This window comes from Euprymna scolopes, chromosome 11 (assembly GCF_053919585.1).
Source record: "Euprymna scolopes isolate OS-2025 chromosome 11, ASM5391958v1, whole genome shotgun sequence".
Taxonomy (NCBI): domain Eukaryota; kingdom Metazoa; phylum Mollusca; class Cephalopoda; order Sepiida; family Sepiolidae; genus Euprymna; species Euprymna scolopes.
In genome coordinates this window covers 147,026,169-147,045,726 of record NC_136492.1, presented here as the reverse complement: position 1 = coordinate 147,045,726, position 19,558 = coordinate 147,026,169, and the positions used below count along the sequence as shown (strand labels likewise).

The 19,558-nt window shown below is 31.4% G+C and overlaps 1 protein-coding gene across 1 annotated transcript in view; it reads right to left on the bottom strand.

Annotated features, from left to right (window-relative positions):
• Positions 1–2,132: 2,132 nt before the first annotated feature.
• The window catches only part of LOC145288105 (uncharacterized), a 269,577-nt gene continuing 252,151 nt past the window's right edge, over positions 2,133–19,558 (bottom strand). Inside the window, exons 32-42 of the mRNA XM_080136163.1 lie at positions 19,186–19,293; positions 17,462–17,515; positions 16,582–16,662; positions 16,341–16,448; positions 13,227–13,361; positions 11,483–11,617; positions 7,793–7,933; positions 6,976–7,092; positions 5,432–5,623; positions 4,758–5,044; positions 2,133–3,145 (exon numbers count right to left, since the gene is read on the bottom strand). Coding sequence (XP_079992289.1) covers positions 2,846–3,145; positions 4,758–5,044; positions 5,432–5,623; positions 6,976–7,092; positions 7,793–7,933; positions 11,483–11,617; positions 13,227–13,361; positions 16,341–16,448; positions 16,582–16,662; positions 17,462–17,515; positions 19,186–19,293 — 1,658 coding nt within the window. The 3' untranslated portion in view covers positions 2,133–2,845. The remainder of the gene's footprint in view (positions 3,146–4,757; positions 5,045–5,431; positions 5,624–6,975; positions 7,093–7,792; positions 7,934–11,482; positions 11,618–13,226; positions 13,362–16,340; positions 16,449–16,581; positions 16,663–17,461; positions 17,516–19,185; positions 19,294–19,558) is intronic.

Here is a 19,558-nt window from a genome sequence, read left to right as displayed (position 1 = left end):
GACGAATCAAGCAAGGCATACTTCAATAAATATGGGTGTCTGTTGTTAGGAGACGAAAAATCAAGAAAAATAAATGAAATGTAAAAAAGAAAACATGAAGACAATTATTTTTGGAAGCTGCAACAAAATCTGTTATCAGGTTTAGATAATTTATTGAAATCTTTTCCATAAGGAAAAACATGTTTTAAAATATATTTCAAAGATTTTTTTTAAAAAAAACTATGTTACAATTGGGTTAATTTTATTTTCATGAAGCCTAACGCAAATTGTTATTAGGTGAGAAACATTTTCTTATTTTAAAAAAATATTGAAAAGAAAATATCTTCTTTTCCAATGAAAAATATCAATGCCTCTGTCAAAATATTTAGCATCAAAAATGAAAGTTTGAAAAATAATTTAAAAAAATACATGATTCTATTTCGTCAAGTTTTCTTTATTCAGAAGAACCAAATTATTGAATATAAATTGATTGGAAGCTAAATGACTTTCAGGTTGAAATATTATGCAGGGATATTTCCAACTTTGCTGTCAATCTACGTAAACCAATGAAAAATGGATTTTCAAATTGAAGCAGTCATAGTTGTCATTAAAAAAAACTCAAACAAAAGAAAAAAATACTTTTTTTGCAAATTGTAAAAGGCACTTTAAGGTTGCATAAATAAATTTTATTTTGATATATTTTCAGATAACAGAGAAAGCTTTTCAATTAATAAAAGCTTTTCAGTTCAGATTTTCTGTTTTAGAAACCAGAAAAAACGCAAAATAATGTTGCAATTTTTGTGGATGCTTTTCTTCTGGTTAGCTTTTTAACTATAACAAAGTTGATTGCAAATTTTCCTAAGACCTGAGCAAAGTGTAAATATATAAAACCTTTTTTATTTTCTAGAAGGACTTGTAGGAATAGCAGTGTGATTAAAAAAAACAATAAAAGATGGTTTATTAAAGAAAAAAATGGCAAGCAAATATGCAGGTTCAAACCGGACGCTCTCCTGCTTTTTATTTACAATAACAAAATGGCAGAACTAAAAAACCGAAAAGAAAAGTTTCATATTTTCTCAGCCGAAATGAAATCCAAGTTGTTTTTCCGTGTATAAATTTATTCTTTTTTTTTCTTGTTGAATCTAAGAAGGACAGTTATTTTCGAATGATCAGTAGTCCTCTTTATTTTACGAGGTTGACCGAAACGTTGGTTCATTAATACAATAGGGGCGCCATAGAAAAATATTGTCTTTCTTTGTTTAGAAAAAAAGAGAAACCTAATACTTGACCTTACTCTATAAACTTTCGGTAAATAGCAAACAAAACACTTTCACCATTCTCATGTGAGGAATGAGTTTGGAAATAATAAAGTTATTATTTAGAAACCAATTCTTAACCTTAGAATGGAATAGGGAGGCGTGTTATCTATTCTGTTCATACACAAAACTCTATTTCTAGCCAAAAATTAATTTCGAATTGACAGTTAAAACACTTATAAATCGCTTTTGAACTTGGAGTAAGTCAAAGATAAATCATCACGGTTTATATAAACACACGTATATATATATATATATATATATATATATATATATATATATATATATATATATATATATATAATTGGGAAAGTGTTAGAAAAAATGTTTACTTCATAATTTCTACTATTCGAAAGTGATTAGTTTAAAGAAAGTCATTTTTAGCTAGAAAGTTTTTCGGCAGATGTCAAGCATTATTGTCTTTTCCATAGGTGCCACTATTGTATCAAAGAACCGAAATGTATTAGAGAAAATATATAAATTATTTCTAAAAATGTACAAGTTCCAGTCACATGCAGCCTTAGATTCTTCCTTTTTCATCTAGTTTTTCTTCTCCCAGCACAATATTTCATAGAATGGCATCACACATACGAGCCGACGAAATGACCTTTTTTAATTTTATTTCGATCCCCCAGAAAGTCCTTTTTATATTACGTTGAAGAAACAAACGTGTGAACAGTAATAGCTTCAACAATTTCAATCATAATGAAATTTATATTTTTACCCTTTTTTCTTCGTTTTGTTTTTGTTTGTTTGTTTGTTTGTTTGTTTCCTAAACGGAGCCAAAAAATGTTCATGAATATCAAAAGAAAAATAGAAAAAGGTTTCCCACCAGGATCGGCTTTAGTTTCGATTGTTATTTTTATTAATTTTTCTATTGAAAAAAAAAAACAACAAATAATCATTTGCTTGAAAAAGTTGGCAGTGTTCGCATAGAACATCACAGAACGAATTTGGTTAGACATTTTTTTTTTTTTAGGAGAAGGGACAGAAAAATTGATGATATAAGAAGCCAAGAAGAAGAAGAAGTTACGCAACAAGTGTTTTTCACAATCGGCGGAAGGATTAAACTAGTCAGCCGGATGGGGGTGGGGGTAGTGGATGTTGGGGAGGGGATAGTTAAAAAATTTGGAAACAAAAAATAAATACAGGTATAAAAGAACAAACAATTGTCAATTATTTTTTTCAAAAAAAAAAAAGAACTAAATTGAAAAAAAATATATATTAATATGCATTTATATAAGTTGAATTTTTTGTTTGTCCAACGTGAAAATGCCACATTTTTGAGTATTGATGAAATCTCAAGGATAAGTAGCAAAAACACTACAGCTAAATACAGAGCATCACTTTATTGGGGAGAAGTATTTGTTTTCTTTTTGTAAGGCAACTTTGGCATACGTCTCAAAAAAAAAAAATAATAATAAAGACATGCCCATCACGTTCAAATGTGATGTGTGTGTGTTTTTATTTTTTTCAGTTTCTTTCCTTTTTGTTTTTTGCATTTTTAGTCAATAAAAACAGTAGCAACACTCCTATATCGAGTTGATGAGTTACGCAGGCTCAGGGAATCCCCTATTGTTAGAACGGCGTCCACCGACTCGTTTCTGGCACACTTGGCATCGACTGACTCTTGTCCTCAAGCTGCCAGCTTTTAGTGTCTGTGGTACGGGTGCTCGGAACTGTTGGCTTTGTTCGATGGTCGTCAACCAGAAACTGTATTTGTTAGCAAAGTAATGGCAGGTTCCAGCATGACCGCTACACTCAATGAAAGGAGTAGCACGGAAATCTTCAAGACAACTACCGGGACTGGACAAGGACTGACCTCCACCACCGGCACCAGCTCCAGTATGCTAAACAAAAGAAGGAGATAAAAACGGGTTAAACAATTGATAAAAAAATATTTTAAATGATTCTTTAATGTTGAAATTTCAACTAAAATTATATAGTATCATTTTAGAGGTTTCTGAGTTATTAACAAAATATTTCCCATTTGGGAATTTTCCATATGTAAATTAAGTATATCTATCTATCTATCTATCTGGTCGGACTCTTTGCCCAGAACAATGTGATTTTTTTCTCTCCAGATTTCTCTGCCTTCCATCTTTTGGATCACAGGGCAATTTGCTGGATGTACGTGGATGTAGATCGTCCTACGCTCATACATCCAGCAAATTGCACATAAATTAAGTTACAAGTTTCAGTTATCACAAGAAGAACACATATTTATCGTTGGTTTTATTTGTATCATCAAAAGTCATCATCCAACATCGCATTTCTCACCTTATGTTTGGATGCATCCGTTGAACATCGAAAAATCTCATAATATGGGGATGGGTAGAGCGGTAATAATCTTGTATTGTTACCATAATAATTGGATGTGTCGAAGCAAAGCATCGCTCCCACCGTGCTTCATCAGAAACTTGGTATTGGTTCGATTTTGGATGCCTTACATGCTCTGCATCTCAGTTGATTTGGCCATGTGCACCATGACATCTCTTGTATCAACCCCATAACATGCCTGGATATCCTAGGTACTAGGACATATGACAGACCAAGAAAGATCTGGATTGCATGCAAAAGATTTTGCAGCATGCTACATGACTGATATCACCCCTTTGGGGCAGATCACATGAAGAGCAGATGCAGGACATTGCTTGCTGTTGCTGACCCCAGAGTCTGGGTCACTCACAACACTTTAAATATAAAAAAATGAATGATGATAGTGATGATGATCATGAGGAGGAGGAGAAGGAGGGGGAGGAGGAGGATGGTGGTGATTTAAACAAGACATCCCTCGTGATCTCTTATAGGCGTCTCAGGTGGTTTATCCATGTAAAATGTGTCATCTCTTCCATCAACTCCTTAACATGCCTTGCAATAAGAAGAATAGTAGACCAAAGAAGACCTGGTTTGAGTGCATGCAGCACGATTGATATCGACCCTTTGAATCGGACAGCATGGAGAGCAGGCAAGAGACGCGACTTGATTTTGTTTAACCCAGAGTCTGATATACTCACAGCACCTCGAATACCAAGACCTGATGATGATGATGATGATGATGATGATGATAATGATGATGATGATGATGATGATGATGATGATGACGACGACGACGACGACGACGACGACGACGACGACGACGACGACGATATTGACAATACTAGGGAGGTGATAGTGACTAAATGGTAAATGGCACAAACTGACAACTTGGGTGTGCTTAGTTCGAATTCAAGTCGTTCTACAGAAATACTTTCACTTAAGGATGTTGGCAACCTTCATGTGATCCCTCCCGTAAGTACCTAATATTCTTCTAGAAAAATTCTTAATTAGAATAATATCAGGGAAACGAATACCAACAAAATTATTATGAATGAAGCTAAGCAACAACAAGAACAACAACAACAACAACAATAATGACAACAATGACAACAACAATAATGACAACAACGACAACGAACTTACCATAGCAAAACTGTATCCGATCCAAAGGCCTTCCCATCCTTGTGGACAGTCGGGCAAGTTAAGGGTCTGACTGTGGACAGCAATAACATTGGTCGAACTGTCACAGACGGCACATCGACTGATGTAAGGTGGGATTTCATTTTGGCCCACTGGCATCATTGGCATTGGTGCATTGGTGGACAACCAGTAAGATTTGTCGTTGCGGCTGGCATAATTGCAGACGTCATTGAAATCACAGAACAGGAAAGGCATTGTAGAGAAACGCTTGATGCAGGAACCGGCCCAACCTGAAATGCAATAAAAAAAATCAGAATAAAATAATAGATTAAATAAAAAATATATATTTAAACAAAAACAATCAAAAATTTGCACCACAATTTTATAAGAAACTAGTATTAATACAATGTATATTTGCATACCCACCTCGAATACCTTAAACCAGTGTTCCCAACCAGTGTGCCATGGCACATTATTGTATCACAGAATGATTACTGGTGTGTGGCGAAGAGATAAAAACTAGAAAACACTTAATTTCATAAATCTTAATTTAATAAAGACATTATTGCAATTCCCTCTGATCCATTCTGGTGGAATAGAAATTAGAGACATTATTTTTAGAACATCCCTTGTATATTTTATCGATACAGGTGTTAACATCAAATTGGGTTGCTCACCTAAATCTTGGTGATGTGATCGTTCATTGCCTTCCAAGTAGAGCAAACTGTAACCATCCCAGAGTTTTGTGAGTCCATTAGGACAAACAGGGACTTCTGTTGTTTGACTGTGTCGAGCAAACAAAAATCCGACGGCAGCTGATCGCCCAGATGGACCGCGTGGGCCGGACGGACCCATCAAACCAGGTGAACCTAAACAAAAGAAAAATATTTAACAATTAAATCAGTCAGGCCAAGTTCGCCTTGTCAAACAAATTCTCCAGTCAAACCAGCCAAGCTAGTATTTTCGAAATTTATTTGTGTTTAATATTCTGATGATATCATTATTTTTAGGAGGCAAAATATGAGCAAACCTCTCATTCTAAATTGAAATATTTCAGATTTACATTAAATTTGATCCATAATCATTCGATATAAATAAAGCAAACTCCCCTAAAATGTCATTCCTGTTTAAAACTTCTTAAGTCTTAAATTTAAGATATTTTCTGGAGTTAAAATCAGGTAATGGATTTTGATCAAATTAGAATAAGGATTCTAATTTATATGTTGGTTTAAATTCGCATAAATCGATATAAAGTGACGCAAAACTGTTCTGTTTAGGGAATTAATTTTTCAGTTCTCTTCGAATAAACATTTTTTTTTTTTTTTTTTTTTTTTTTATTACATTTTCACCCCAAACAAGGCAAATTGCCACTTTGGTGTAGGGGGCTACTATCAGGGGCAACAACTACTGGGGTACTATGTAGGGATTTGGGCAGCAAGGTGTCGGTTCACGTTACACTTGAACTTCTGCACGTCAGTACTGTTGGGGAAGCAGGGACCTGGAATGGAATTCCAGAGTCTTGCGGTTCTGGGGAAGAAACTATTGGAGTAAAAAGATCTTTTACATCTAGGGACCTCTACAGTGTGGGGGTGGGATCTAGTAGCCTGTCGGGTTTGTCGAGGGTGCTCGCGTCGTGGGGGCACAAGTGATTGCAGTTCATCAGAGCATTCACCACTAAAATACTTGTAGAACAGGCAGAGGGATGCAACATTTCGTCGATGGGACAGAGGCTGAAGCTTAGATGCCAGTTCAGGGCCTATCAGATTTGCGACTCTCTTTTGAACCTTGTCAAGGAGCGAGAGACTAGTAGCAGATGCACCAGCCCAGATGTGGCAGCAATACTCCATACATGGGCGAATGGTGGCCTTATAGAGGTACAGGATACTTTCGGGTGTTAGTAGTTTTCTAGCACGGTAGAGAGAGCCTACCTTTCTTGCAGCGGCCCTGGCAATGCCTTCAATGTAATGGCAATGCCTTCAATGTAACATACGCAAAGAGAGAGAGAGAGAGATTATTACTTTGATTAATTCTTTTTTTTTTTTTGCTAAGGACCACATTTTTATTTATACCGATTTATGATAATTGGTCCTTTTAATTATAAAAAAACACGAAGAGAAATTCACTCAAAATAATTTTTAAATGGTATTAAACTTATAATCTAACTTGGTGATTGTTTATTTAATGTCACACCTGAAATACAAAAAGGTCTTCATTTTTTTACCTGGAAGTCCATCTTTTCCTTGCAAACCTGGTCGTCCATCTTGTCCAGGCAAACCGGTTAGACCAGGTTCACCTTGTAAACCACGTTCTCCAGCCAAACCAGGCAAGCCAGGATTTCCTGAAATCAGACAAAATTTGACAAAAATAAGAAACAGAAACACCCATAGTGATACTGCATTCAACAACAGTTTAAATTTATTGTTTATAATTGGAACTACCTCGCGTAACCCTAACCCTACCTCGCGTTGTCCGCGAATATTTTTACTGTAACTTTTTCTTTTGTATTGTTCTTTCATTTCTTAAAAAGAATTCGTCTTTTTATCAATCGGTATAATAATACACTAAGCTACTTCATTTCCGTACGTACGTTATCACTTTTCACACATGTTGAAAAGTGATAACGTCCAATTAGTAAAGATAGTAGTAGTTTATTAGTCTGATGTTGCTCCTGTAAAACGTTTCGACTTTACCCTTTTTTACAATGAATTGTTCAAAAATCAAACCACGTTGACTAACGTAGTACAATTTTACATAAACACATTTCAAAAAGCAACATTACTATAAAGTAGAATGTGCAAAAAGCAATATTCACATTCTACATGCCATAAATTGTAAGTTATATCAAAAAGTCTTCCTTGTTTATTTATTCATTTCTGTTATAATATCTTTTGATTTGGGGATCAAACAAAAGACATGGGGTCGTGTTCCACTGGTACAAGGCTACCAGTTCTGAGTTTTCTATTTACTGCATAACAGTAAAAGAAAAAGCAAAGATGCAAAGAATTTTAAATGTTCTAAGTTTTTGTTTTTTTCCTTACCTGGAAGTCCACTGTCTCCTTTCAAACCTGGGAAACCAGGTGGTCCACTAAGACCGGGTAAGCCTGTGTTACCTTTGGGTCCCATAACCACAGGTCCGGGTTCACCAGGTCGACCAGGTGCGCCAGTATCACCTTTAAGACCTAGAAAAGAAATGGCAGATATTAAAATACATCAATTTCATTTTGTACTAAAGAGATTTTAGTAGAATTTAATAGAAATTCCCAAAATTTCTAGATCGATCCATGAACGTTGAAGAGGATGAAAGACATTTCTCATTTTTCCTACTGCTACATCTTTTCATCCAATCGTGCTGTTATGGATCTTTTTGACTCTCTCACACCATATTGCCTTCTCCTTTTTCTCATTACACTAGGTAGGTCTTCACAAATGTGTGAAATTTACAAGCTGTTTGACGTATGTTCTATGTGATTTACCCACTAAATTACATCCTGGTACATTTGCATTTCATTTTCAAATTTTGCAATCTCTGTATATTCGAAGCTAACTTAAAATAAAATAACATACACTCTATATATATATATATATATATATATATATATATATATATATATATATATATATATATATATATATACAGGTAAATGGGTAAAAACATAATACTAAATAAAATCCAAGGTAAAATTTGCGAATTAAAAAATGATTTTTAAAAATAAGTTCTCAAATCAATCTTATCTAACCTATATAATTATACCTTCTTATTGTTAATTTACATTTTAAGTAGAGACTCACTATACACACATTAACATACTACAATTTAAAATTCTAACACATAATTGGCACTTCTGTGATCTTGTTAGAATACTGTTCCAAACTAATATGAAACTTCTCAATTAACGAGCCCACACATATAAATATGGACGCATAATACTCAATAATGCGTCATCCTTGTTAGTACTAGTGTAACCCAACTCTAGAGCCTTAGTTACATAACCCTATACACTTATTTTCTGAATGTTAATTAGCAGTATAGGAGCCAATTTGTTTTTATTATAATTAGTTTTATTACGTGCACTGATTATTATAATTAATAGTATTACTAGTTTTATACTTTCTTTATATTTAAAGTATGTATGTATGTGTGGGTATTTGTATGTATGTATATATATAATTGTGTATGTATGTGTGCATGAATGTATATATGTATGCGTGTATGTATGTATATATGTATAGGTATGTGTATGGGAAAATATATGTATGCATATATATATATATATATATATATATATATATATATATATATATATATATGAATATATATGCGTGTATAAAGTTCTTCCAGTTAAATATTATTAAATATTATAATTATTATTACCAAATTTTTTATACCAGTAAGGCAGTATTATTTTCGATGTAACAGTAAATGATCGTCATTAATATTATAAAATTAAAATAACAAGTTCTAAAATACGCTTAGTTTACTTACAGATATTATTCTAATTCTTCAATTTAATTCCCCCATTTAAAGGATATTATCAATGAGTATAAAATTAACAAAAAGAGCTTCTTATGAATTAATTGTTTGAGTAGACTGAATTTAATAGAGTTAAACAGAGTAAAGAGTTAAGATGTAATTAGGTTAATTAGTTTGAAGGTGGATTTCAGCTTGAAAAATGCAAAATTTCATTTGCTTCTTCTTCCTCTTCCTTTCTTTCATTTTATTGTCTTTTCTCTGCTTCTTTTTCTTTTTCCTCCCTTTCCCTATACCCAAGTCTAACATGACCTACCAAAACGGCTACTCAACATTTTTATAGCTTTTTATAGCGTGCTTGAACTTGTCTATAGAGGTCACTCTCTGCTATATATATATATATATATATGCATACATATATATATATATATATATATATATATATATATATATATATATATAAATATATATAGATATATATATATATATATAAATATATATAGATATAGATATATATATATATATAAATATATATATATATATATATATATATATTTGTGTGTGTGTTTTCTCCCCCAACCCCGATCCATCTCTTCATTTTAAACTTCTCTCCCCTCCACTATCCCTTTCTACCTATTCTATTTCACGAACATGTAATTCCAGTAATACTAAGGTCTTTAATAAAAAATTCCAACCAAACCTTAAAAATCTTTTCACCGGTCCATAAAGAAGAATTACTCCAGAAATAAGCCCAACTTGGATTTCTACTCTATGATGTGGATTACATAATATACAGCTTGGATCTCGTTACCTCGCTTCTTTAAAGGACAGTTACCTTGGATTTTACCGCGCAATTTGGAACTAAACCTTTATATCCTTTCTTCAATTTCCCCCGCTATGTGACTTCTATTTTAATCAATTTTTGATTATGATTTTCCATGTCTAACTGACTTTAGCAAATAGGGTGAATACCGTTATATCTATTTGCTAATATTTTCTCCTCTGAAGAGATGGTAGGAATTGAAACCCTATAGGATAAGGAGATAAAATATCTAAAGTATTCTTTGTCTTACTTGGAATAATAAAAAATCCTTGATTTAAATAAAGGTTTGTTTTTTTTAATTTCATTGAATCACTATAATTTGATTTATTTGCTCTATCCTGTATATTGAGCAATTCCTATTTAGACCGGATAATACGTAGAATATTACGACCAGTAATATTTTGTAAATCTTATAATCACAGGTTTCCATACCAGCTGATTGTTGGATAAATCTATTCGGAAGTATATATATATATATATATATATATATATATATATATATATATATATATATATATATCACAACAATACAGGAGAACTGAGAATTGATACTACTCTTTCTTTGCTTATCTGGTATTACTTCCAGTTATTGTAGACTTTTAGACTTGCTGCCATTGAATTAGAGCAATGCTAATAAAGGAGAGGTGCAGTTTAGGATGGCAGAACTCTTGCATTAATATAGCCGTCCTTCCAGGAGTTATCTAATGTCTCTTTTTTTCTGACTAAAATAAAGATATTTCCAAACTGACAAGAAACACAAAATTATATATATATATATATATATATATATATATATATATATATATATATGAGAGAGAGAGAAAGTAATAATATTCAGCAATAATTAATGATATATAGTAAGATTGCACATCTAGAAACAAAACAGATTTAAGTCTCCCAAAAGTCATGCTAGAATTGTCCAGATAAAGTAAATACATTCAGTTGTAAAGTTACACTCTTCTGGAAGATGAAGGTTAAAGTCTCAGTGCAAGCAACACTCAAAATGCTATTGCAATTGCTTTAGGACTTCTATCTAGGACAAAACGAAATCATACTACCCTCATAGAGTAAATAATAGTTCCATTTGAAATACTGTGCAGATTCCCGAGTTCGACAGAATGATTCCAGAGTTCAACAATATATGAAGACTGAAATGCTGTGCAAATAACACTCAAGAAGAATCCAATCCTCATTTCAAAAATATCAGTGAGTGAAACTTTTGAATTTAAAATAGTTACAGATGAGAATTTATAGGCGAACGGATTGTCATATAAAGCCCGAATAGACAAGAGCATTTACAACCCTCTGAAAATAAAAGTAACTGCTTAAAAGAATTCCATACAGTGTTTGGGAAAACAAAATTTTTGGGGAAACAAATTTTTACAAAAACAAGAAAAAAAAAAGATAAAAAGGATGCCATTGTGAAGTAATGTATACCTGGCAGTCCATCAGCTCCAGGTAATCCATTGCGTCCCTCATCGCCATTCTCGCCAGGCAAACCAGGTAATCCAGGCAGTCCAGGTTGACCTTTCAAGCCATCTAATCCAGGTTGACCAGGTTGACCAGCTTCACCTTTTGAAAATAAAAATAAAAGTTAAAAAATTATTTTTAAAGACATTATGAAATCTAATTTTAAAGTTAAAAAATAAAAAACACAGAATGGTATTGTATAGCCGGTTCTCTGTCACGATTTATCTGTTTATCGCTGTCACGTATATATAATCATGTCACCTATATATAATTATGTCACGTATATATAATTATGTCACGTATATATAATTATATCTGTTGCACTTCCACAAAGATGCATGTTGATAATACTGTTCCAGCCGTTTTAACAATCAAACACGATGGTTCCATGACGAAACCGTATTTATTTAATTATTATTTTGCCTGTCAGTGGTCGTCGAATGTGTTGAGGAAGGTGGACGTTAGGGATGATGAGCTAACAACGTGACGACCGCTCGCCTCTCTCCATCTCTTTTTTTTTTGTCTCCATCAGACCTCTTGCTTTTATTGACAAATTATTTCTTTGTTCCATCAGAGGTCAATATGTGTGTACAAAGTCCGACCTTCTTTTTCTTTGTCTGTTTTTTTTTTTTTTTTTGTCCTCTGCTAACATTGAATTTGTGTGTGCAGGATCTCCAAATTCCTTAATCCAACAATCATTAGCATTCATAAAAAAAGTCAAATCTTCCAATTTGTTATTTCGTTTGTTTAAATTCATCTACTGCAAATACATACAGGTTCTGCCATTGGACTGAATTAAAGGTATGAATTTAATCCCTCAACTCTAAATGTTGCGTCCACTCCAGCCTGTTAAACTTATAGCTAACAAAATCTCTCATATTTTACCTGAAGTGTAGATAGCCATTGCTCAGTAAACTTCAATTGATTGAAGCAGAATCAATTATTATGACCTCATAATGATCTTAACATTTTCCTAGATCTCCAAGATTGGAAACGTATTATCGTTTAAAAAACCCAAAAAAACATCGGTATAGGTTTAAAAGCAATAAAAATATCACATAAAGTCATCTTGGATCTCATGGCGTAACAGTTAACCCACTCGACCATAGTACATATGGTCTGGGTTTCGAATTCTAGAACAGTCAAGCTACTATGACGATCGTTAGAACCGCGAAACACGTGTTTGTAGATTACTGTTTTATAACTAAAATAATAAATAAATAATATTTGTTCATTTGTTTACGTCCAAAAAATATGGGCGATATTCAAAGGAAAAATATTTTCTTAGAGACGATAATAACGGTATTATCATTAAAAACATGAACAATAAATAAACATGAGTTTATAAGCAATAAGAATAATACGTAAAGTCATCTAGAACCTCATGGCGTAACGGTTAACACACTCGACCATAGTATATATTGTCTGAGATTCGAATACTAGAACAGTCAAGCTACACTATTTTATATATATATATATATATATATATATATATATATATATATATATATATATATTCAAAGATAAAGTACTTATTTAACTGAACACGGTGTAGATATATCAAATAAACTTTGCGTGATTACACAAATAAAATCAGGAATCGCACACGCTTTTTTAATTTAGTCATGTATCTTACAGGTCATGAAGTTGGGTATGAAACATGGGTGCCAATATTCATTCGGTAATATAGGGTCACATTTTGAGAGCTTACCAGACAATCCAGACAATCCTTTCTCTCCTGGAAGGCCATCATTTCCAGGAGGACCAGGTCTTCCTTCAACTCCTTTCTCTCCATCTCTTCCGGGAAGACCATCCAAGCCAGGGCTACCATTTAATCCAGGTTCACCTGAAAATCATGATTTAGTGTTTAATAAAGGTATTCGACTTTTTATGTTCATCATATTTAATATAAAAATGTGTGTTTTTGTTTTAGTATCCATGTCTAAAAATGTGTACATGCCATAAAGCAATTCAGTATATTTTCAAGCGAAACCATCTCTTACTTCGAATGTAATTATGTATGTTGCGTTTATCTAGTTCTGTTTATGGAAATTATTTTCTGAAGAGATTCGATGTTTTGAAAAAAATATTTGTTTCATTATATGACTTTAAATAAACGTTGCCTTGAAATAGCTGTAAAACACTTTAATACTTTTTGTTTATAATTTTCATTAGGAATATCATTTGAAAATTATTTAAATCATCAAAAATTATATATATATATATATATATATATATATATATATATATATATATATATATATATATATAGTTCGAGATATCATTCTAAATAATGACATAGTAGTATTTTCAAGTTGATGATTGATATTTGTGGTTGATTGAAAGATATTTCTTTATTTGATTTAAATCTAAGTGTGTATACAACGTCTCAAAATAGCATCATTTTAAAACATTTTATCATTTTTGGATTTTTGAACAAAACTTAAAAACGAAATAAAAGTAAAAAGTTACTTTATTGCATTACTGCAACATTTTATTGCGCCATCTTGATTTACGCCATCACTTACCATGCCATCTTGTTTATCTTTGCCTGGACGTTGAAAAAAAAGACAAAATTACTCATTACAATGACTTGCACACTCCCTGGATTTGCTGCTTCTTGATTTTTTTCCTGTGTCTGTGTTTTCTAAGAAAAAGTTTCAGACTAAAACCACAAACAATTTAACAATTAAACTTATTTATTGAAGGAGAAGGTTTTCGAATAAATTTTGGAAAATGTAATTATTTATGAATCTTTTGCAGAAATATGCGGCAAGTACGGGACATTAGGTTTAATGAGATTAATGAAATGTCCTAAACATATCCAGCAAAGACAGAGTATCATGTGTTCGACACAGACAATGCGTTATTCTGTAAAGTACCTGTAAATAAATGTCTGTTGTTTCACTGAAAAAAAGAGTGACTCGAATTCTTTCCTTGTTCTTATGTCCTTGTGACTGTCGGCATACAACGTGTGGGTTCCGATTATTGACATGTAACGACTACATCATATGTTTACTTAGATTTAATGACTGATGCTTGCTGATATGCTGCCCAAAAGAAAACCCAAAGATTGTTAGAACAGAAGTTTTTTTGTCCACATGAGTAATAAGCTTTCAAGATGATCTAGTGTGTCCGGAGTCAGATTAGGGATGCTGTCTAAACCGATATGATGATATTGCATCACTGAAAATCTCGCTTGAGGCATCTGACGAATGTATTTCACAACTGTGTATAAGTTTTGTTATTATCTGAAATACAGTTTCGATATTATGAAAATTTTAAAAGATCCAATATGTACATATCATTGGGACCCTACATCAATGAGCAGAGTTCATGTTAACTAGTATGAACCTGGCAAAGGTCACATAAGTACATTTCAGAATAACCTGGTGGTAAATGAAAATAGACAGTTGCAAGTGGCACAATTAAAGCAGAGGGAAGGGGAGGGGGGGTCAAAGATTAGCTCTTTAGATAAAATGTGTTAGAAATTAAGGGAACGAGATGACGATAAAAAGGTCGTCGCATGTTCAAGGAAGAACAGTTTTCTAATCAGTTCATTGTTGGGAGCAGTACAAACGAGATGCGCTTGACAATGGAGAAATATAAGTGTTTCGATAGCCTGTGCGTCGCGATCATTAAGAAAATACAGTAAATAAGTAATTAGTTACGTGGTCTCTCCTCTCCAGGAACAATCTTTCTAAATAAAACCTTTGAAAACCCAGCAAGTCTTCCTTGTGTTTCCATACATGAGTGTTATTTGTCTTAAGTTAAACAGAAAATCAACAACCATGAGAGGATGAAGCCACACGCATGAAAGGCGACAATTGGAGAATGAAAAACAGCAATCGTGCACGTATGTAAAAAAGACATTCCTTTGTTGATTTGTTTCTTCATCGCTCACTTGTAAAAACACACATGCACGAAAGTACACGTTTGACATGAACGACAATGTGTAAACTGCTAAAATGTTTTATATCTATACAATGTTTTTTTTTTTGCTTTTGCTTTTATTATACCTTGAAATACAAATAAGTGATAGCACAAAATCAAAATAAATAAATAAATAAATGAATATGCTTCTGCGTTTGTACTGTATACGCATATAGCAGCTTTGCTGTTTTAATGACATCAGCGACCACGCCTCTCTAAATTGTAGAGCCATGGTAATTTCGGAAAGACAAGTAAAGACAGTAGTTGCCCATTGCTTTCAATCTTGCATCGGGGGTGTATTTCTCCCTGTGAGACAAACGCACTCCCAGGTGGCAACCTGATAATTTCTATGACTCGGTGCAATACATAGCACTTAGCCTTCCCAAATGGTCACCCATCTGGTACTTTTTTTCACTTCTGCAAAAATGTTTAATTAATTTTTGTATTCGTTTATATTATTTTTTATTGTTTTTTATTTTACTTTTATTAATTTATTTGTTTTATTTTCATTTCTACAAAAATGCTTAATTAATTTTTGTATTCGTTTATTTTTATTTTTATTTTACTTTTATTAATTTATATATTTTTTTTTCATTTCAACAAAAATCTTTGGTTAATTTTTGTATTCGTTTATATTATTTTTTATTTTACTTTTATTAATTTATATATTTTTTTTCATTTCAACAAAAATCTTTGGTTAATTTTTGTATTCGTTATATTATTTTTTATTTTACTTTTATTAATTTATATATATATTTTCCATTTCAACAAAAATGTTTGATTAATTTTTGTATACGCTTATTTTTATTTTTTCTTATTTTACTTTTATATTTTCATTTCGGCCAAAATGTTCGTTTGATTTTTACTATGGAAGCAGCAAAGTGCCATTTACCTTTAGGTCCATTGAAACCTGGTTCTCCTTTACGTCCAGGTATTTGTGACTGTGATGGGCCACCTTTTTCACCCTTTTGTCCTCCAATTCCGTTGAGACCACTGAGACCTAGAACAAAAATAAATTAAAGAAAAATGAAAATTTTAGAAAAAAGCATCGAAAAAAATTATCAATAAATTCGATAATTAAATCGATAATTAATTTTTCAACGTTTTAAAAATTATCAATAAACAAATCTGACCCCTTTCTCCTTTTTCTCCTCTGCGTCCAGTATCCCCGGTATGACCTCGTTCACCTTTAATTTTGGCAATATTCGTAGGACCTGAAAAATAAAACAATATAATGAATTTCAAATGTAAAATTGGATCATTTTTTTATTTAATTAAGAAAAACTTTAATTTAAATTATTTAATAATAGCAATAATAATAAGTAAATAATAAAATAATAATAATAATAAATAAATAAAAAATAAAATAACACTTAGTAAATAGATGATAAAATTTTTTAAAATAATAATAATATTAAAAAATTATAATAATAAATCAATGAAAACTAATAATAATAATAATAATAATAATAATAATAATAATAATAATCAATAAAATAATAAAAATACTTGAATAAATCTAAATAATAAAATAAATAAAAATAAATAACAATGAATAATAATTGATAATAATAAATGAATAAATAATAATAATCAATAATAATAATTAATAAATCAAATAATAAAAAATAAAAATATAACAATAATAAGAAATAATAATAATAATAATAAATAATAATTAATCATAATAATAATTAAATAATAAGAAGAAAAAATAATAATAATAATAATGATAATGATAATAATAATGATAATAATAATAATGATAATGATAATGATAATAATAATAATAATAATGATAATAATAATAATAATAATAATGATAATGATAATAATAATAATAATAATAATAATGATAATGATAATAATAATGATAATAATAATGATAATGATAATAATATTAATAATGATAATGATAATGATAATGATAATAATAATAATAATAATAATAATAATAATAATAATAATTAAAAGAGGTTTTAATTAAAAATAATATTTTCATATTTCTCTTACCTACATCTCCCTTTTCTCCAGTATATCCTCGATCACCACGATCACCTTTCCCACCTGGAAAATACAAAAAAAATGTACAATTACAAAATTAATAAATGTTTTCCATTTGTAAAAAAATGCGGATATTTCATGTGTTCAAAATTACATATAAATTTAGAAGTATATTTCTTCCGAAGGCATTTATATATATATATATATATATATATATATATATATATATATATATATATATATATATATAACTCTTTGAATGTTATAGCTATTTAATATTGAGCTCGTTTCACATTTGGACATTGATTCTCATAAGAACTGATCTTGACAATATATCATCTCATAAGAACTGATCTTGACAATATATCATCTCATAAGAACTGATCTTGACAATATATCATCTCATAAGAACTGATCTTGACAATATATCATCTCATAAGAACTGATCTTGACAATATATCATCTCATAAGAACTGATCTTGACAATATATCATCTCATAAGAACTGATCTTGACAATATATCATCTCATAAGAACTGATCTTGACAATATATCATCTCATAAGAACTGATCTTGACAATATATCATCTCATAAGAACTGATCTTGACAATATATCATCTCATAAGAACTGATCTTGACAATATATCATCTCATAAGAACTGATCTTGACAATATATCATCTCATAAGAACTGATCTTGACAATATATCATCTCATAAGAACTGATCTTGACAATATATCATCTCATAAGAACTGATCTTGACAATATATCATCTCATAAGAACTGATCTTGACAATATATCAGGTTGACAAGAAAGTTCTTATGGTTTTTAACTTTTAAATTCAAATGAACATATCTAGGCTCAAACAAAAAATTATTGATCCAAATAAGCACCATCTGAATCAACACACTTTCGCCAACGCAAAACACGTGTATTTATGTCAGTCACATAAAAATCTTGCATTCTGGTGGCGATGAAGTCGCTGAAGGCGTTTTTTTATATCGCTTAGGTTTTGAAGCATTTCTCACGCAGAAAGTTGTCAAGATGCTTGAAAAAGTGGTAGTCAGTAGATGAGAGGTCTAGAGAGTATGGCGGGTAAAGAAAGATTTTTTTAATCCAAAGCGTTCAACTTCTACAGGGTTTAGCAACGTGCAGTCGGGCATTGTGGTGGAGGAGAATTGCACCTTTTCTATTGACTAATGCTGGATGTTGTTGACGTTTCTGATGCATTTCATCCATTTGCTGACAGAACTTTCCTGCCATAATAGTTTCGCCTGCATTCAAAAGACTATAATGGATGAGACCATTAAACAGTCAGCATGATCCTCTTTTGGTGCAACTCTGGCTTCAGGAAGTGTCGTAAAGCTTCATCGGCATCTAGCCACCGATCTGAGTATCATAAAGAACCCAGTTTTCATAACAAGTCACAACCCGATTGAGAAACGGGTCATTCTTGTTGCATAAAGAAGGGAAGATGACACTCTTTAAAGTGACATATAAAGTAAAGGTATTATAATGAAAGATTTGTAAAATATATAATTTGAAATCAAAATTTTAAATTCCACAAGAATTTTCTTCTCAACCTAATAAAAGAACTATTTCATTTTTTCATGTTTGTGATTATTGGCTACTGTGTTTTATTTATTTCAAAATTAAAGAGAAAATGTACAAAAACGTTCAAGAATTAAAAAAAAACAACAACTTTTGGAGTAAATAATAAATTAAATTTTACCATCATTTCCAGGGAATCCAGGAAGACCGTCATCTCCTTTCTCTCCAGATAAACCAGGAAGTCCATCAGTTCCTCGAACACCATTGGCACCAGGTAGGCCAGCATTTCCTTTTGAACAAAAACAGAATTCGACATCAACATAGAAATATTGGAAATTTATCAATGTTAAACCGTATTTTATGCCGTGAAGAGTTGTCTCCTGTTGTCTGTTTTAGTGCTGACGTGTGACTTGGGCGTTGGATAACTCTGAGTTTTCTCCTTTTAATTGCTCGTATATAAATAAGTGTATGACACGTGAATGCTCCTTCTCTTCGTTTGTAACCATATGAATAAACAGACATGTCTTTTGACATCTCTGTATGTAAAGGCTAAA